Source organism: Syngnathus floridae, chromosome 4, assembly GCF_059516105.1.
Source record: "Syngnathus floridae isolate MCC-2025c chromosome 4, RoL_Sflo_1.0, whole genome shotgun sequence".
NCBI lineage: Eukaryota > Metazoa > Chordata > Actinopteri > Syngnathiformes > Syngnathidae > Syngnathus > Syngnathus floridae.
The window spans coordinates 8,616,815-8,636,543 of NC_142416.1; the positions used below are offsets into that span (position 1 = coordinate 8,616,815).

General features: G+C 40.0%; 1 protein-coding gene across 2 annotated transcripts; it reads right to left on the reverse strand.

Moving 5' to 3' along the window:
* Positions 1-1,162: 1,162 nt before the first annotated feature.
* LOC148398757 (high affinity choline transporter 1-like) lies at positions 1,163-19,624 on the reverse strand. 2 transcript variants are annotated; one of them, XM_088373419.1, is made up of 10 exons: positions 19,595-19,624; positions 17,856-17,959; positions 12,137-12,335; positions 11,945-12,058; positions 10,567-10,722; positions 6,221-6,369; positions 5,158-5,301; positions 4,822-4,975; positions 4,495-4,712; positions 1,163-4,026 (listed from the first exon to the last, which is right to left on the reverse strand). In XM_088373419.1, exons 3-10 carry the CDS (start codon positions 12,318-12,320, stop codon positions 3,496-3,498), a joined length of 1,650 nt encoding a protein of 549 aa, XP_088229545.1. In that variant the 5' UTR covers positions 12,321-12,335; positions 17,856-17,959; positions 19,595-19,624; the 3' UTR covers positions 1,163-3,495. The 2 variants fall into 2 exon arrangements, with proteins under 2 accessions (XP_088229545.1, XP_088229544.1); XM_088373418.1 differs by lacking the exon at positions 19,595-19,624 and adding an exon at positions 18,060-18,203.
* Between the last annotated feature and the right edge of the window lie 105 nt (positions 19,625-19,729).

The following is a 19,729-nucleotide window of genomic DNA, read 5'->3' on the forward strand; positions in this document are numbered from 1 at the left end:
AGCAATAGTCGATGAGTTGGTAACAGGCTTCGAAACCTATACTCAGTATTTACAACCAGAGAGTAAGCTCTGTCTTTATTTATTTTTTTAATGAAGTTTGATTTGCACTATGTGTAGTAATTGTTTTATGGGAGGGGAAAAGGGCTTTCAGTCAAGAGGTCAAATCATAAACAGTTGCAAAAATCATTGCTGGTTGAAAAGCAGTGCACCAGAGGGTTTATGGTGTCTTTGATGAACCCACAGTGTGTTTAAAATGGGTTTAGCGGTTGTTTCACAGACCACAGCTTGTTTTAACAAGTCAAGCATTTAATCTCTACTTCCTTCCATCTAACACGTGCCTTACTTGTGGCTGACACTTGAGCCCAGAAACATTTTGGAGCTATACAAATATTGTCATTGTCATCGTAAGTAACCATACTGAACTAAAACAACAACCAAGAAAAAATATGTTCTAACCTCTGCACTGTCTGGAAGTTGGTATATATGAAGCCCTTGACGGATGAGGTCACTCAAGGGTCAATTCTTGGCCTCCTTTTATTCAGCGTGTATATGCTACCCTTTGGAACGCTAACATTGACTCTTATGGTTATGTGGATGAAATTGAGTAGTCCTAAAAAGACAACAATTCATTTGGGCTGTATTATCATTGCCTAAAACAAACAACGAGATGAACCAAAATTTTCTTCAACCAATCCAAGACAATACTGAGGTAAGTGGTTTGGGGAGTTAAAAAAAGTTGCAGCTCGTTCAGAACTTCAGCGGTTCTGCTACTGTTATACAAATCACTGAATAGTTTAGCTACTGGATACATTTATTTTATTTTTTTAAAAAAAGCTTATGATACACATATGAACCCAGTAAGGCTGTGAAGTCTGAAGACTTGGTTCAAATAGTGGAACCTGGAGTTTAAAGCCGACATGGTTACACAGCATTTAGATGTTATGCTGACTGAATTCGTATACACTACCAAGAGAAATGATATCAAACCCAAGCACTAATGTTTTGAAGTTAAAAATGTTTTATTTTTTACCTTCATGCATATGATTGAGCTCTCCCATTTACAATATAGTAATAATATTTTTCAGCCAATTTACATTTTCCCTTTTGCTGTTCCCAAGATATTTCCTTGCAGTCATGACAAAGAAAACATAGTAACCGGTAGTCATTTTTAGATCAGCTTTTATTCTCGCAGAAGCTCACCCCATGGGGATTTACATTAATCGATTACAAAGTGGGACCTTGCCAAGCGGCAAGAGAGAACAGCCTTCACAAAGGTTCAGTATACATAGTTACTGACATGCATTAATAGTATAAAACCACAAACAGACAAGGAGGGAGAAATAAAATGGAGCATTTTTTTTAAATTATAAAACTAAAACCAGTCATGGATGTTAATGGGCAACTTTTGGAGAATTAAAAACATTGGAAATAAAATATGACTACCCCAAAAGGTATCAAATAAATGCCACACAACTACTCCACTAGTAAGGCACAGTTTTCCATCTGTAATGTCTGAATATCTGAAGTTGCATGCCGTGCTTGGGGAGCAGTGTTCGTTGTGATAATTCTGAAGTGACACACTGCTGAATAGTGCAGGCCAATCTGAACATAAAGTGATAACAGGTCTACATTCTTTTTTTTTTCAGCAAAATCCTGGGTAAATTTTACTCCTTGTTCACTTGAGATACAAATACACAATTGTGTTGTTCCTCGAAAACTAATCCGATCAAAAGGCCAATCTGAACATAAAGTGATAACAGGTCCACATTCTTTTTTTTCTTTTTCTTTCAGCAAAATCCTGGGTAAATTTTACTCCTTGTTCACTTGAGATACAAATACACAATTGTGTTGTTCCTCTAAAACTAACAACGTATGGCAATCCACTTTGATATAAAAATAACAAGAGTCAATGTACAAATTATGATTAAGCTGTACAAGAGTATAATACATTTAGAACTCACATTTATTCAAAAAGATGCATGCAATGAGTTCTGCTTTGAATCCACAAGTCTTTGGAAAACAGATTTTGACCATCTGACAATTTGTTTTAATTGGCATTCAGAAACAAGCGTTGAGCTAGAGCCCACTAAACGAGATGGTCCGTATACACACGTTCAACGGCATCAATCAAATCAGGGGGGCAAAGCAGTTTCCAGTGATATTTACGTGAAGGCTAGTTTAGGTTGTGCCTTATACAAGAATATGTTTGGAGGCTCACAATACAACGCATGAAGGCTAATCAGTTAAAAGGAAAACACAAAATGCACATTCTCTCAGAACAGGTTACATAACAGATGTCAGAATTTATTTGAAATAGTGTTTCTATTGATCACATATGCGTGTAGTCTTTAAATTGGAATATTTTCTTACATTGCACAACCAGCATGTGACATGTTGGGGTGGGACAATCTTGGAGGGATGGGGGGGGGGTTGCCCGGGGGGGGTTTTCCCCTCATTGTCACAGCATTGTCGAAAAGAATACAATGGAAAGTTTTTAACTGGCTTGCCTCTGTTGACAGTCCTGCTTGAGGTGTTTGTCTTCACATTATGGGCATGTTCACATACAGTAACTTTTTTTGATTGTGCGTGATTAAAGAACAACAGTTGACAGTTGAGTTTATTTTCAAATTTGTGTACCTTTCTGTTTTATACGGGCATGGCTACAATGCAACACACTGAAACACTGATAAAGTTGCTCACAAGATGTGCAATCATGCAAACATACATGAACTGGTTAGGGGAGTTGATGCAAATACAAGAGTAGTCAATACCACAACTTAACTGTGCTGAATGGGAGTAATTAAAAAATTATTGCCTTTTGCCGTTGTTTCGGAAGTGACAGTTTGGACTGTATGTTGCAAGTAAAACAATCTGCACAAGCCTGTCGAATTGCAACACATCAGCCATAAGGGACTTGCTAACTACTTTCTCCAGTTGGACTGAACAATTGTGCAGAGAGCCAAAAAGTGTTGCATGCGCATTTTAGTCAAGGGACCACATTTGCATCCAAAAACAAACAATATACTTTTGCTAGCGTGATAAAATATATTTTTATAAATCTGTACATAACAAAAATCCACGAAACAAAACAATTTATAAACTCCATACTTCTTTCTTTTCCAAATGGAAATGATTTTTAAAGGCTGTGCTCCTTCTGTCCATTGCAGAGATGTGTGATTAGCTGACAATAAGGCTCAGTAATTGGATGTTTTTAATGAATAACATTATATGCTACACTGGTTAATGGGTAACTATCATACACAAGCTAAGTTGACATTTCGTACTGTTTGATTGTAGAAGGAAGCTGATATGAAAGACGGGTACTAGGGGTTTCCAATTTTAGGCTGTTCAGTATGTGATACAAAATCACACATTCTGTCCAGATTCCATTAACACTGTTAAACCTCAGCTGCTTAATGGCCATCGGCAAACCCCGTCGAGCAGACAAGCTTGTCTGCCTCCCGTCACGGCCCATTTCTTTGCCTTAAAGGCCCTTCAGCAGCTGGTGGTGTCCAGGAGCTGCTTGGATACGGCAAGTTCTTCGTTGTCTTCGGTGGGCCTCTCTTCTACAGGCTTGCTTTGCTTGCGTTTGACCTTGTACACATCCCACTTTTCCGGCAAAAGATCGTTGTCGAAAGCCAATGTCATCAGCCAAGACACGACCATAATGGTGACCAGCGAGACGAGCATGATCACGGTACGAAAGGGGAAGAATTGAGTAAGCTTGCCTTCAGCATCCAGCCGGCAGTTGGGGAAGCGGATGATGGGCGGCAGGCCGACGAGGGGCTCGCCGCTCAGGATTCTCATGATGATTCCCAGAAGGAAGCCCACGATGGCCCCGTAACCATTTGACGCCTTGAAGAAGAGCACGCAGACCAGCTGAGGGAACATGATGGTGTAGGACATGTCTACGCCCACCAGCCAGAAGACCAGCACACTGCTGTCCAAGAAGGTGAGGCCAGTGCCAGCCAGACCGACAACCACCACCGAGATCCGGATCACCCACTGCATCTCGCGGTCCGATGCCTAGGAAGAGACAGACAAAGTGCACTTCAAAACGTGCTTTTGAATAAAGGAACATCTAGTGTTGTCTTGAGGCCATGACAAAGCAACATAGTTTGTCCCGGGCAGACAATTTCGGTCCTCGAGGGCGGGTGTCCTGCAAGTTTTCTATGTCTCCCTGTTGCAACACACCTGATTCCTGAATAAATGATCAGGATTGTTATCCAGCTTCTGCAGACCTTGCTAATGATCTGACCATTTGAATGTATGTCATTACTGCTAACATTCTTTAAAGCTACTCATACAATATGTAGCAATGACGTGTTTCAACTAAGTGCAGTCTGCCCAACTAAGTTGACAAAAACAGTTGATAAGCAGCAAAATGCACTACGTACACATAATTGCATAGAGGGCTAACTGATAATCGGTTTCAATACCTAAAACCACAGGTAATTCCATTTCTATCTCTGATCACACACTGTTGACACGCACCTGCTTCCGGATGATGTTCTTGTAGATATTGGAGGAGAATAGTGACGCAGAGGACAGCAGGGCTGAGTCCATGGAGGACATGACAGCGGCGGCTACAGCTCCGATCCCGATGATAGACACGTACATGGGCGTGAGGTATTGCAGGGAGATGGGGAGGATGGAACCTGCTTCTCCACGCTCATATGGAGTTGGCAGTCCATAGATTGTCGAGTTCCAATCTACGGAACAATTATATAAAGAGAGTCAATCAAAAATGAGGAAGCACTATAAAGAGCAAAAGGCCCTGAATGTCTTCACACCACGAGTCCAATTAAGAGTTGAATGTACCAGTCGATGCAGCCACAGCTCCCACCAGCACAGAGGGGATACCCAGCACCAGGCAGAAGGCGGCAGAGGCAAAGCAGGTCATTTGAGCCTGGGTGTAAGATGAGGCCGACAGGATCCTCTGGTAGAACGCTTGGTAGGCCAAACCGCCGAGAGCCTGTCACAAACACGACCAGCACAAGATTTTACCGTTTTTCACATCGAAGGAAATTAACAGCTGGCATCAAATCCATTCCAAGATCCTTTTGTGGCAAGAAATCTCAAATCCAGTAGATCGTGTCGCAGGAGATATGTATTCTTACTGTCCGGTGTATATTTATAAAGCCATCCCTGACTCACCAGCAGCATGAAGTCGTCAAACCACTTGCCGGCTCGATCGAGCTCCACCGTGCCAACCCAGGGAGCCTGGAAGGTCTGGTTGTAGGCCGTCAGCGAGATGTCCACAGAGTGAGGGTTGGTCAACAGGAAAGGGACGCACACCCACTGTGTACACAACCACAAAGCTAAGCTGATTTCATTATGCACTCAGTGGAGGAAGTCTGACTGGAAACTAGGAATCCAAACCAAGCTTCTCTAGGCCCATACCATGAGTGGCGTTGCAGTATGTTTCACTATAACTGTCAAAGAGATATGGCTGCTGAACTTTCCTAAATCAGGAGTATTTTAGAAAAATATAAAGGCGTTAAAATTTAATGTAACAACTTTACCAAACGCATCTGCTCGCAATGGTCACAACTTTCCAGGAAAGAAACTAAATATAGCTTGCGGGGAGGCTGGTCCATGAGCTCCAGTTACGAACCAGAACCTTTTTCAGTTCAAACGTTATTTGGGCTAATTCAAAATGCGGGCCACATGTGCAGAACTGCTACGGCGAGCAGTAAATAGCAGCTAAGCGCTACTGTGACAGCTGTTCCTAGATGGCTACATTCTTAAAGACAGCAGTTAAAATAGGCTACCACAAAACGTCGGCATATTTACTGTACCACATAGTCCCTCACTGAAGATCCTTATACAAATGGAAAGTCTGTCACTCTTTTAATACAAATATTCTGCTGTCAAGCCAATACTCCCGTAGTTAATGCCTAATATCATTTGAACGCGATTTGACTCAATTAACAGCAAGTCATGGCAAAGAATTGCTGAAATAACTGATCTTGACCTTGATTTCCTTGTGGAAGAAAAAAAGCCTCCTCCCATACCAATGCATGCATCAGCGGTGCTTCTTGCCGCATATTTGGTCATTGTTTAGCTCTCACTATTTCTTTCTGTTTACTTCAATTTGCAAACGAAAGAAAAGTTGCTTGGAGGTTACGATTTTCACAGCCCCTTCTATTCATCAATCCAGCCCCCCTTTCACCCCCGGAGAGAAAAAAGTCCTGGTGCCGTCTCTGCATTTACATACCAGGCTGATAAAGATGAGAATGAGCTGGATCACATCTGTGTAAGCCACAGAGTAAAGCCCTCCCAGGAGCGTGTAGGCAATGGCAACGACGGCAGAGATGACAATGGAGTAGCCGTAAGAAAGATCAAGGATCACACTCATAGTTCCACCTGGAACAAAACAGCATTGGGATGAGCACCAGGCAAGCAGGTTCATGGTGCAACGTACATTCATCACTGGAGACACATGCAACATATTTTTGTGATGGGATTAAATTATTATTAATGTTCTAAACCCCTCTTTTGCTTTTAAATTGTTCTCTCCTTCTCACAGACATACAGACATACATATACATGCATCCACTTTTAACAAGCCATGTATTACATATTTATTTGGTCTTATTTAATTCATATCCTGAAAAGAACAACCACATATTACAATTGCCTAGCATAGCATTATATTAAACATCTCAAAAACAAATCCTACTGCAACAGGTGGACATAAAGCAATGATATTAAAAACAGAACCAGAAGACCAGAAGCAGCCTATTGATTGTGACCCCATAACCCTCAATAGACACTGATCATTTAAAAAAAAAGAAAAACAAAAATCAAAAAACAGAAGTTTACAAAAGTAATGAAATAACAGCATGTGTAAAGAATGAGTAAATGTCAATAAGTGAATTTAAAAACAAGAAAAGAAAATCTTGTTACTCAAACAAGGCAAGCAAAACGTCACTACCTTTACTGTCTCTTCTCCCACCTTGCCAGGGTCCCCCCAGCCGCAGCCTGCAGCCACACCACAACAATGTCCTTAAACAGAGAAGTGTCAGATCTGCACCATCTATCGCTACTTACCACCCTCTGCCCTACCGTGCCCATCCCACTTTTGTAAAAACCAATTTCTCACTTCTTGGTGTTTGATGTTTATTTGACTGCCACGTCGTTTACCCTCTTCCCATTTAATGCATTAGTAATACTAGTCTTAACGTACCTACGGGACCTCTTACCAACTAACCTTTACGTAACTTTGATGGCAGTTCACACTCGGCGCTTAAATGCCAAAATGTTCAAGGTGGGGTCAGTGTAAGTCACTCTGTACTCCACATTCACATGTGTTGAGTGGCAGAAAATGAAACTCCAAAACGCCACAGCCACCTCTATTTATTCAAAAAAAATATATATTTTGCGTCTCAATGAAGTCGCTATTTGATTTAATCCAAGTATTAGGTGGTAAGACATATGCCAAAAGATGGAACAAAAGGTCCAATAATTCGTTTTTAGATGCCTTTTAGACAATATTTTTCTTCCCGAACGAATATTTTTCACTTCAAGGAAAGGCCCGTCTGTATTTTATAGAACTGAATGTCATCATGCATTATTTTGTATTACTGGCAGTCATAGTCAGCTCTTGAATTTATATTCAAGAAGGAAGTGATACTGATGCCACATGTCAACTCAATCTCTCTTATCACGCAAGTCCTTTTATTACCGAAGCCAAGGCTGGCCATGACGTAACATTGACTGAATTGTCAAGCATTCTCGGTTGGTATGCTTTACAGTTTTCGTGGCATCCCCCTTGTGTGTTGAGCTGTGCCCTTTCGCGTGGCGCTAAATTTAGGATAAAAAAAGATGGTGGAATGAGAATCAGGGGGCCCTTTGGCTCCATAGGTTAGGCCAGAGAAAAAGGGTTGCTTAAATACACCCATGTTGTTTTTAGATCCTCTGCCGACCCAGGGACACGCTGAGTGGGGCAAGAAACACGGACACATACAAGGACACACACCACTTTTAAACGTGGCCGATACCAATTTCCTTCCCTGTGGAAATGTGACCGTGGCTGTTGATATTGGATGATGACTGACAGCATATGTTTTCTTAAATGCAAAATTCTTTCTTACACTGAACTGCAGCCCAATAAGGAGATGCATGATGCTTGGTGTAAATGGTTGAATTTTGCCTGACTACATTTTTTTGATTTACCCTCCCATTGGTGCTTTTTTTGTTGTTATTTTGTTTTTAATTTTTTTGCTGACAAAACTTCTGTTCTGTTCATAGCGGTCATCCAAATGTCAGAAGGTTTTACTGAGGAGTGAGGTGTCTACCCAGAGACGAAATTGGTTTAATTACTTTGGACATATGTCTCAAGAACATTCCTTTTGTGGAGTGTCAGTGAACAGTTTACAGTGCTTCCATGGTGACTCAAATACAGATTTTACATGTATAAACATTACGCACGCACACAAACACACACAAAGACAGACACACACACACACACACACACACACACACACACACACACACACACACACACACACACACACACACACACGCACACACACACACACACACACACACGAAGCTATGTAAAGGCATATCATTTGCATTGAAGCAATCAGTCAAATAGAAACGTTTTTCATGATACAAACAAACTGGTTTGAATAATTGATCACCTTTCACAATCAACAGGCTGCTCGATGATTAACCCCCTTTTTAGAATACCACTGGAAAAGAAGACAGCGTTAAAACACACACGCAAAAACATGAAATACACACTCATAAGCACATTCGCACGGCACATCATTGCACTTACATCCACACCCACATAGACACGCACAGCAACGTAAAGCATACAGAAATGCCAGCAGGAATTACAGTGCAAAATATTGTTTCAAAGAAACAATGCAATATTTCCCAAAAATCCTAGCACCGCTACTGAAGTTGTACTAAATTGCATTTGCCAATGCTGACCCTAGAAAGTTTGGGATCACTCACAAAAATAACTGATCAGTTCATGAATGTAAAGGATCAGCTTGGACAATTTAGAGCAATTATAGTCAAACATTTATGCACCCTTCCATGCATCCTGGGCTCATTTCATGTTTGACAACACACTGTAAAATCCTGTGCATAATAGGCACGCCCCCAAAAAAGTATTCCCAAAAATTGAGGGTGAGTATTATACACGGGCGTTAATATGACACAAATATATTCACCTTGTTTAGACGTTTACCAGTGCATAGACAGTACCTAGGCACGGTAGCTACCAAAATTCATGCTATTCATTACGCGATAAGAAGGCCAACTTCAAAATAAACTTTACCAAACAAAATACATGGACATCAATGCCAAAGTACGCTTTCATTTTGAAGTTGTTTTCGACAGCATGTTGCAGCATTTTTCAGGCATTGCATCACAAACTTGCTACTGTAAATAATCAAATAAAATGTTAGTTGAACACAGTTTAATTGTGTGCAACTGGTGTATATGTTAAAATTAAGAACAAAGCAATCTGTTTTCTGTCTCCGCACACACTCCTGCTGCTCTCTTCAAAACAGGAAAAGTGCGAGTGGAGGAATTTGATCCGAACAGAGAAAAAGAAGACAACTTTAAACCATCATGTCATATAATGTAAAGTGAGACTGTTATGTGAGCATTAAAAAACATACAGTTATGGATACCAGCTATAAGGTTACAGTACATATTATACATAGGTACAGAGAAAAAAAAAGTTTTAAGATTGATTTTGGGGGTGTGGATTATACACAGGTTTATATTGTACTTGACAGTGAAGTTTAAACATGGTCACCACCTACAAAGCAGCTGGCAGAATAGCAGTAACAAAGCAGTCCGGACCATCACATCCGATTATCACTCTTCAGTTAGTTCCGTTATTTCTATACATAACTGTCATTTTGAAATGGCTTTCCCTGTTACTAATTTTATTGGGAAGGATTCACATCGGTGTTTTGTGGGTAGCATTTAATCTGAGTCCTGGCCAAAATTATTTGCCAAGATAATGTGCAAAGTTCTTCCATTATAAAAGCGCTTTTCTTTTATAAATATCGGCTTTTTTAAATGATCCCAAACTTTTGCCAAGTAATGAGATTAGTGTTGACATGCGTGTTGTTTATGAATTTAGGTGTCTTAGCATTCTCATTAGACTCCAAGAGCATGTACAAAAGCCATGCCCTTATAATTGAGTAGCTGTCCTTGACTTATTTTGGGTATGTCTGTCAGCTGAGGGATCCCGGCCCCTCACCACCCACCAGTGGAAGGACTTGACAAGTTAACAAACAAGTGTAAATTTTCATAATTTAGTCTGGAGGGCATAGTTTCAACAAGTGCAGGAATAAGCACTCAGGGATCCATCATGGACATTTGACTCCCACTACATCAAGGGTATGACCTAATTCAATACGGATTTTACCACAGTAGTTCTATGTATACTACTGACAATAATCATTCCGTCCAGTTGTTCTTTTTCTGGTGCACTATTCATTGTGTGCTTGGATTTGTTTATGCCTGCACGGCACATGTCCACATAATTACTTCACACATGCACTTCTACAGTATGAAGGAACTCACCCAGGCTGACAAGTGTGCGTGCCACCCACAGAACATCAGCGATCAGTGCAGGGAGGATCAGAGCATTGCTCATAAAGTTCCCATACTTCTTCTGGAAAGGATCCATCATTGTCACATACTTGTTCTCTCTCATGGGCTTTGCAAAGAAAAAGCCACCTGGAATAGAACGGAAAGCATTGGTGCAAAATAAAGCTGTTAGTGCAACAGAAAGAGCTTAGAATTTTCTCAGAGGAACGCAAAAATAGAAATTGGCAAAGAGGGGGTTCAGAAGAATGATGACAGTACGTGAGGATGTTAAGGAAAACATGTGTTCTCTTTAGATCAGGGGTCACCCACGTGGTAGGCCTCAAGGATCACATAAGTAGGACATGGGCCTGTTCCCAAAATAACTCACCAGTGATTTTCTTGTACAAGCAATAAGATTGCACTGTACATTGACAGAGATGTATTAGTGATACAGTATTTATCTATTTCCTAATTATGTCGATAACGTGACAAGTGTCTTCTCATAAATTCATATCAGTTATTAGTCATAGCAAAAAGATTTGTTGTTTCAAATGTGTGTCAGCCCTCTGCACTAATCAGAGGCCAAGAAGTAGCATTCTGTTTCAAAAAAGTTGGAGGCCCCTGCTCGAGATAAGAAAATACTATCAGCTGAACACAGAAGGTCCCACGTAGCCAATAGCGGTCAAGAACAGCACATGGAACCTCTTATTCCCGATTTCACATAACGTTCACATTGTGCCAGCTATTGTGACATTGTCCCAGCAGGTCACATCACCTGTTGCAAATGTTTATGTGCATGTGTATCTCTCAGCGATTAGAGGTCTCTTTGGTTCAAGACATCACTTTGCACCTGTTGCCTCATATTACCACCCGAAACTGATTTCTCCTGGTCCTATTTTTAAACAGAGCGACACTTTTATAGTTTGGTGCAGTCAGATGGCCGATGGTGGAGAAATTGAGGCTCTATCAGAACTCAACAGTACTTAAATAAAAAAAAACAACATTGTTAGTTTTTTTCCCTCAAAACGTGATATGAGATTGTTTGTGTTGATTTGCTGAGAACTTTTATCATTTTGCAACATGTTATGAAATGCTTAGAAATCATCCCCCCTACCTCTCTTAAAAATGTGCAGCATAAGTTCCATTTACATAGGGGGGGCATTGTTGTTGCATAACGCACAGAAGGACGCACTCCATTTAGCATCTAATTTTACTGGCATTTCCTGCTGCTTGCTGCTATTAATTTCAAACCTTCTACACTTGTGTGCAAGTGCGCCGTTTATCATCGGGCCTAGCTAAGAATCAGAAGACATTTGTCACAAAGGGGAGAACTTTTCAATTTGTGACTTCAGTACAAACAAGTTCTACTCACCCAAGAAAAATGTGACAACATAAGGCACTGGCATGAGAGCCCACACTGCTCCCAATGTTGGATTGTATGTGGCTTCCGCTATACCCAAGATAAAACCTCCTCCTACCCACGTGGCTGCAAAGACAGTTTTTATTTTTTTAAATATCTGTCATTTGTTGTCTTCCCACAGATAAGCCAGCAACTTTTTATTACCTGTCAGAGTGAAGACGCCCACGAGCAAGTTAATGTTCCGTCCAGCAAGTAGTGTGATCTCCATTCCATCTCCTTTGCATTTTTTCTCCTCCTTCCTGGAACGCATGGAAGCCCAAATGCCTGTTCCCAGGATCAGCAGGTAGAAGGCTGCCATCACCACCAGACCCGGCACGTTTAAAGTCATGGTTAACTATTGCCTCTGTTGAACAGGAAAGACGTATTAATATCGGCTGCGTACACAAAACAAAAACAAATTGCACGTGTCCACTCAAACATTACATTTCAAAATATTTGTCTTAGCCTGGTACAAAATGTGATAGGTGAGAAATTATGGGGTCTGGTTGACATAACATTTTAGCACATCCTTAAAATAATTCACATCGAATAGTTTTTTTTGAAAGAGTGGACGAGGAAATGCAACAGCAGACAGATTAAAAACGGGCTGGAAATACAAGAGAGTTAAAGGTGGTCTCACAATACCATACTTCACAAAACGGTGGACAAACAACTTGAGTGATCTATCAGAGTACCTTGGAAAACAAAGTATTTTTTAAAACATCTCCACTTTAGGACACAGGAGAAAAAAAGACAGAGCCCCTCTTCAGTACAAAAAAAATGCATTGTAAGACCAGAGTCAAATTACAACTGCCTCAAGAATGTATGGACATTAACTTGCAAATGAGTACAGGGTAGAAAGGAAATGTTTGTCAAGGCAAGGGAATAAAAAATAGAAGCCAAGAGGAATGTTGTGTACTATGTGTGTATGCGTGTAATTTCGTGGAAGGTATAGAAGGAATGGCTGACGGACCGGGAAAGTTGCCAAAGTCAACAAAAACTCGCTTCTATGGCTCATGTGATCTACAAGTGTGTGCACTGCAATGCGCAGCTTTTTATCACAGCACACATTGCAGAATTCAAAACGTCGGGCGAAAACCTCCAACATTTGTTCAATTTGATATTGTTTGGCAAATTGACACTATTGGTCAGCCCCTCACGTGGGTGCGTTATGCGTACAAAATGATTACCCAATCTAAAGTGATGCAAATGGCTTGCGCTTTGCGATCGTTTTTTTTTTTTTTTTGGTCCCTTTGAAAAGTGGTGGTTTGGGAGATGCGAGAATTCTACTCGACACCGAAGTGTGTCGATTTTGTAAAGAGGGAGTCAGTGCACTATGTTCATAAGGGAAAAGGAGATGAAAACGATTTTATAGCTCAATTATTATTTTTTTTAAGATCCAGACAGCAGAGGTACACAGTGGAAACAGCGTTGTGCAAGTTTTCTTTTACTGTACATGGTTGCCACTTCTAAATCTCAACTGCATAAAGCACAGTAAAAACAACTTATGTCTGGCGTGTCCAAGAGCAGTGCTAGTGTGTATATATATACAGTAGGGGTGGGGAAGGAGAATTCCCTTAGGATGCTGTTATTTTTCACTAGCCTCTAAAACACACAGCCCACAGCAGGTCTAGATGACACAATCATCCTTCTGTCAGCCACTGTGTGCACAGCTAATACACCATAATCAATCATTACTGCATTAAAGGTTGTCTAAGTTGCCCAAATTCATTTATACTAATTGAGGAATTGAAATGGAAAAACAAACAACCCTGATAGAGAAAACGTTGTAGAGCGTCTTGTTTACTAACATGTGGTAACTGCCTGAAAGTTTTCAGAAGTTGAATCTTAATATTGAAAATGATGTTTGTATTAGTGGTTTTCTCAATTCAGACAAGTGCACATTTAGTTGTTTGTAGATGGCTGGTTATTTTGGGGAGTCTCCTACTTGACTGTATGCAAGATATTTCACATTGGGGTGATGTCTGGATTCCTTCATAGCGATTGGACTGATTTTGAAGTTGGGGGAGGGGGGCTCCTCTTATATCTCCCCCCTTACACACTCTTAACACACAATGATTGTGTATCGTCTGCCATTTCTCAGTGAGACTGGATTTACTTATTACAGTCCGCTTAAAATACTCTAGATTCCTTCATAGGGACTGGACTGATTTTGAAGTCGGGGGAGGGGGGCTCCTCTTATATCTCCTCCCTTAAACACTTTTAACACACAGTGATTGTGTATCATCTGCCATTTCTCAGTGAGACTGGATTTACTTGTTACAGTCCTCTTAAAATACAATACAGAAAATGATTGCCTGAATTATCTAAAGTGATTCAGTTACATTTCATTTACCGTCCCATACACTCCTGCATATTTAGCTTGTGTATAGATATTTAAGTCTGGATTCAATTTAAGTTGGATAACTGTAATTTTTGTATCCTCGAGCCAATCGTGAATACGTCTGAAAGCATGCCAAGTTAATCTTGAACCCTCATGTGCTGGAGACAACAGTCAAGCTCCAAAACTGGGGTCAATGAACTGGAAAAGAAAGTATGAATTTGGGCCATTAATCATGCCCCCTTGTCAGTGTAATAATCCATGCATAAAATCAATCAAATAAAATGGATCTGGTTTGACAATGGGATGCAGGACTGTCTTTAACCACCAATTGGAAATAGTTTCCAAGTGTTTCATTGGCATGAAGGGCAAGGTCAAAGTGTGTTAGCTATGTGGTGCTGCAAAAGCTGGCACTATTTGTTTGCCAAGGTCTTACTTGAAAATGTAGCTTCTTATGGTTTCTACATAACATTTAGTCTTGGTGAGTATGTTTGTTGAATAAAATTATAAGCCAAGGAACCCTGGCTGTCAGGTGGCTGAGATATTGGCAGTCGTTTCTTTCTCCCTCTTTTTTGTTTTACCATGATGGTGTATTGTAAACCACACATCCAGAAAAAAAACAACAACAACACCTCAGGCATTCATTGTTAATGTTTGTAAAATCCCAAGATCCATATTTTGTCTGAATGTCAGCGAGTGGAAACATGATTGATTTGGTGTAAATATAAAAACAGTGGCCTACTCATCTTTGGGCCAACTTTTTTTCTTTTCACTTCTGCACTTGGACATACAGCAAACATTTCTCACTCCAGACGCATACATTCAGTGCAGCGGGCGTACTCGCACGTGTAATGCGCCGCCACACACGTGACAAATACAGTACAGTAACAAACACTTTATTGTATTATCTCAGTACATGTAAATTTCTCTCACTTAGTCTGGCCCCAAATAGTGGGTTGGCTCTGCGTGTTTATCTCTTATCTGACGAGTACTGTTGACAGACACTGATCACATCACTCTTGTAAGAGGCCCCCTTCAGTATTATATATCATACAGTATATACTGTCCATACTGTATTTTTGGACAAGTCACTATTTACACGTTTTGGCTGGGGGTGCAACCTATACTTTAAAAATATGCTCTCTGTATTTATAAAATATGCTTGTAGATTTTCAATTAATTTACCAAAATAAAACAATTTTATGTTACATATGTTTTAAAATGGCCACCAGAAATGGAAATGCAATGCACTGAAGTATGGCGTCCGCCTAAAAATTTTTGTAACCTGTAGAGTCCTTGTCACTTTCTTTGTCCCACTTGCTATCGGATCCCGTTTGCCTATCATTTTGTGGCTTTTCTGTTTTTTCGAATGAGCGACATGTTTTCTATACTGCTAGAGCTACTTCATGTTTGGTGCAGTGTATTTTCGGCTGTGTGTACTGTAATTGTTTTGTTTGGATTAAATCATTAAACAATACCAAATTTGTAATTTTAACCGCTTATAATATGAGAAAGATTGCTATTTCAGTAGGTGAAATAGGTCAAAATGGTCATTTGGCCTCAACCCCAAAACATCTTTGAAAATCCCATTAAAGGAAGGTAATGCAAACATTTTCTTTGTTATAATATGATCTGTGCAGTCCGATTGTGAAAGTTTCAGTTGTGGAATAAGAAATAAACAAGCAAAATCCACCCGTTTTATCCATCCCATAGTTTTCAAAATAGAAAATGTCTCTCCTAATACATTAACTCTCACAACAGCTGCAGATTCATAAAATAGTCAACAGAACACGTAACGTAACACATCGACAATAATAAAATTTAACATTGATACAACCACCAGGGGCATAAATGGATTTAGGAATTTAGGAATATTATTTTTTATTGGAACTTCTGGAGTGCAAAAGTTATGCATCAGGGGGATACATTCCTCAGTATAAAACAAGGTTTTGAGGTAGGTTCAAATACAGAAAAAGTGACAGCTTATAAATTTAGGGAATTTCTATATAGGGAATTTTATCCAACAGAGCAGCCGCAATTAGACATGTATTGTTGACAGGATATACACGGCATGTTTGACTTCACCAATTGACATTTGAAGTTATTGCATCAGAGGGCTCAATGCAACCTTCGGCAACATTTGGCTGCCAGACAGCTGGCAGAGCATTTATTTATTGCCAGTGTAACTAAAGTAACTTTAGACATGAGGACGCTCTCTGTCTAAATAAGCCATGTCCTCTGATACAGGTGCAGACGTGTGACTTGGCAATGCCCAGCTATTACTATCTATGAATACCTTCCTCCCTAGCCACATGTCTCCATTTCCCTTCCTCTCAGTACTTTTCCGCTCTTGCTCACTATCTTCTCTATCACGCCTGTGATCTTGTGGATAGCTAATTTTCCACTGCTATTAGCACCTATGGCCAAATTGCATACATTCACTTGCGCTTATTATAAGAAAAGTAAAGAATGGCTGATTGGTGTTCAAGCTTCTGTGAAATGTGACCTGTGTGTTTTGTCTTTTAGAGACTAAATAAATAAATACATAAACAAAATTATAAAAATGATTAAAAAATGATATATATATGCATATATATATATATATATATGCACATTTTCCATCTTTATAGATATGGAAGTTATTTGGAATACATATAGCCCATGACATTTTTAGTCGAGTCTAAAGAATATGGTTTAGAATTGGGACAGACAATTCTGATACCCTGGTACAGGGGTGTCAAACTCATGTTTTTCGCAGGCCGGATTGTAGTCATAGCTTCTTTCGGAGGGCCATTATGACTGGCAACCCAAATAAATGTTTGAGCACCTCATCATATATACAGTAAAAGCGACAAAACAAACTGACAAATAACTCGTTTTCAAATCAGACGTGTAAAAACTGGTCAAATATCTAAAAATATATATATATTATTAAAAGTGAAGACAATTTGCAATTCTAGTAATGACACACAAATTTGTCTTCGCGGGCCACATAAAATGATGTGGTGGGCCGTATCTGGCCCCCGGGCCTTGAGTTTGACACCTGTGCCTTGGTACAACAAATCAAACCGTAGAATGAGAGGTCCCAGTCTTACTGTCAAGGAACCAACCACATTTCTGATTACTGAACTAATCTAAAAATGTACACTTGTGATTAAGTTATCAACCTACATCAAGCAGGACTATCCATTTAGGAATTGGCAGAATTACGTATATTACTTATTTAACAACTTTTGCAGTTATTTGTTTCAATAATGTGGTATTTTCCAAGGCTACCCCACCCCACTCCAAGCAGCGTAGTAGTGAGAAATTATAATCCCTGGGAGATAAAATTCACATAAAGCAAACTGCCTGTACACTTTGGTGAGACCCTCTAGTTATGTGGCTACAAGAGTATTATCACTCAAGGCTATTTAGAGCATAGTTATGTGTGCTGCTCTAACTTGAAGAGAAACGGGAAGCAAACAAGCATGTACACATTATAATGCAAATGAAAGCAACATTTAGGGCACACCACATCTGAACAGGACATAGGAAACATACCCAAAACGGTGTTACACAGAACGTCTCAGGTCTTTGCGATGATGGGCGGTAGAAGAGAGAGATGCTATTCTTACAGGTCACAGAACACACCAGATGATTGAGTCCTTCCAAAGAGGAAAAAAAAAAAACATGCACTCAAATGGAATGATGTCAAACACTGCTAAGGAAAAAAAAATCTAAGAAAAAAACTAAGAAAAAACGTACCAAAATTGTACTGAGTTTTGATTGAAATGGTTTGGTGCTTCAAATAAAATGCTGGCAATTAGGAGTTGAAGTTTACTGACAGACCAGTCTCAAGGAAGGGAGGGTGGAACTCTCTGGAAGTGACCTGCAAGCCTTTCCTATAAAGCTCTCCAAGGGGCGTGACAAAGTGGCCAAAGTGGAAAAAAAAAACAGGGGACCACTACGACTTGATTGGTGACTGCTCTGAAGACCCAGTCGACCGACAGCCAATTAGCTGTGAGCAGAATGCATGGCGTGGCCCAGCCCACATGTAAAGTCAATCCATATGTGGGTGACTGGTCCTGGAGTGCCACTACCAGTACCTTCTCCGTTCAACACTTGCACTCAATTCACATCCTCTACCCAAATGAAAATAACTAACTATAACTATAAATTGTAGATGTACGTATATATAACATAGGAATACAATTAACATCTTAGCTCAACATCTCACCTACCTGTTGTGTTTGACAGTGGCTGAACAGCCAGCCTGACACCTCACACCAAAAACCTCCCTCACTCACAACATATAGGAGAAAAACACCTCCTCTCTCAGGCTGCCTGTACTGTGTTGCTCCCTTGCAGTTTGATTGGTGTGTACTGTGTGGATGTGAGTGCCTCCTTTCTCAAGACTTCCACAAAGCCCTCCTTGTTTCTCTCCATATGGTTTAATGCATGAAGTATTGAGTAAATCACATGGGAAGAAACGTTGCTTCAGCACTGAAGAATAGAGTTCACGAAAGAAATGTACCCCAAGCTCTCTACTTTCACTTTGAAATACATCTAGATCCCCGGGCCTTGAGTTTGACACGTGAGATAAACATTTCAATGTCAAGATCCACCTTACACACACTCATCCTATCATTTAATGCTACATTTGATCAGGAATTAAGACATTAAGAAGTTGGTAAGACTTCAGGACAATTGTCTGTTTAGGAACAGTTCGGGTAAATTAAGGCCTTTTCTGTTACAGTGCAGAAAGCAAGGTTACTCCTGTATGAATTTGGTGTGAAAGAACAGTTTCAGATAAGGGGCAACCAATCGTTTACTCTATTTTTTTTTACCTTTTTGACTTTCTTCTCGTGCAGTAATCGCATGCTCTAATATGATTACAAGTCTGACCAACAATATCATCAAAAGCCAAGTCAATGAATGCACATATTAAACACTAACAGAATTCATTTGCGTCATCTGATCAAACTTTAAACAAACATTACACCCAACTGGGAAAAGTAACAATGTACAATGGGCACTGTCCTGGCACTAGAAGTGAACTTTGCGGAATGCTGTCGTGGAGAAGTTAACAACTTTCAGGCATTACTTTTAATATGCCCAGCGGGCATGAAAAGAACAGATCATATTTGACTGTCACTCTAAGAAAGGCAACAAAAACACCAATTTTATAGGGTGTGTTTAACAGATAAATAAATCAGGATAATCAAAAGCCATCAGTCAGTTTAGGTAAGAGAGATTTTCCTCTGAGCAATGAAATGCATCAAAAGGAAAATTGAACTCACAGTGCGCGGGCTGGCAACCAGTTTAGGGTGTACCCCACCTTGCCCAAAGTCCGCGTGGCAACTCTAGCACACCTGTAATCCTAAAGAAGATAAGTAGAACTGAGAATGAATGAATGGATAATAAGAAACAGCAAA

Excerpts from the sequence above, each read along its gene's own strand:
- LOC148398757 (XM_088373419.1), bottom strand. The coding sequence starts at position 12,320 with ATGACTTTAAACGTGCCGGGTCTGGTGGTGATGGCAGCCTTCTACCTG. Across the intron at positions 12,059-12,136 it reads GGGCGTCTTCACTCTGACAG|CCACGTGGGTAGGAGGAGGT; the intron begins GTAATAAAAAGT and ends CTGTCTTTGCAG. Across the intron at positions 5,302-6,220 it reads TTCTCATCTTTATCAGCCTG|TGGGTGTGCGTCCCTTTCCT; the intron begins GTATGTAAATGC and ends TTGTGTACACAG.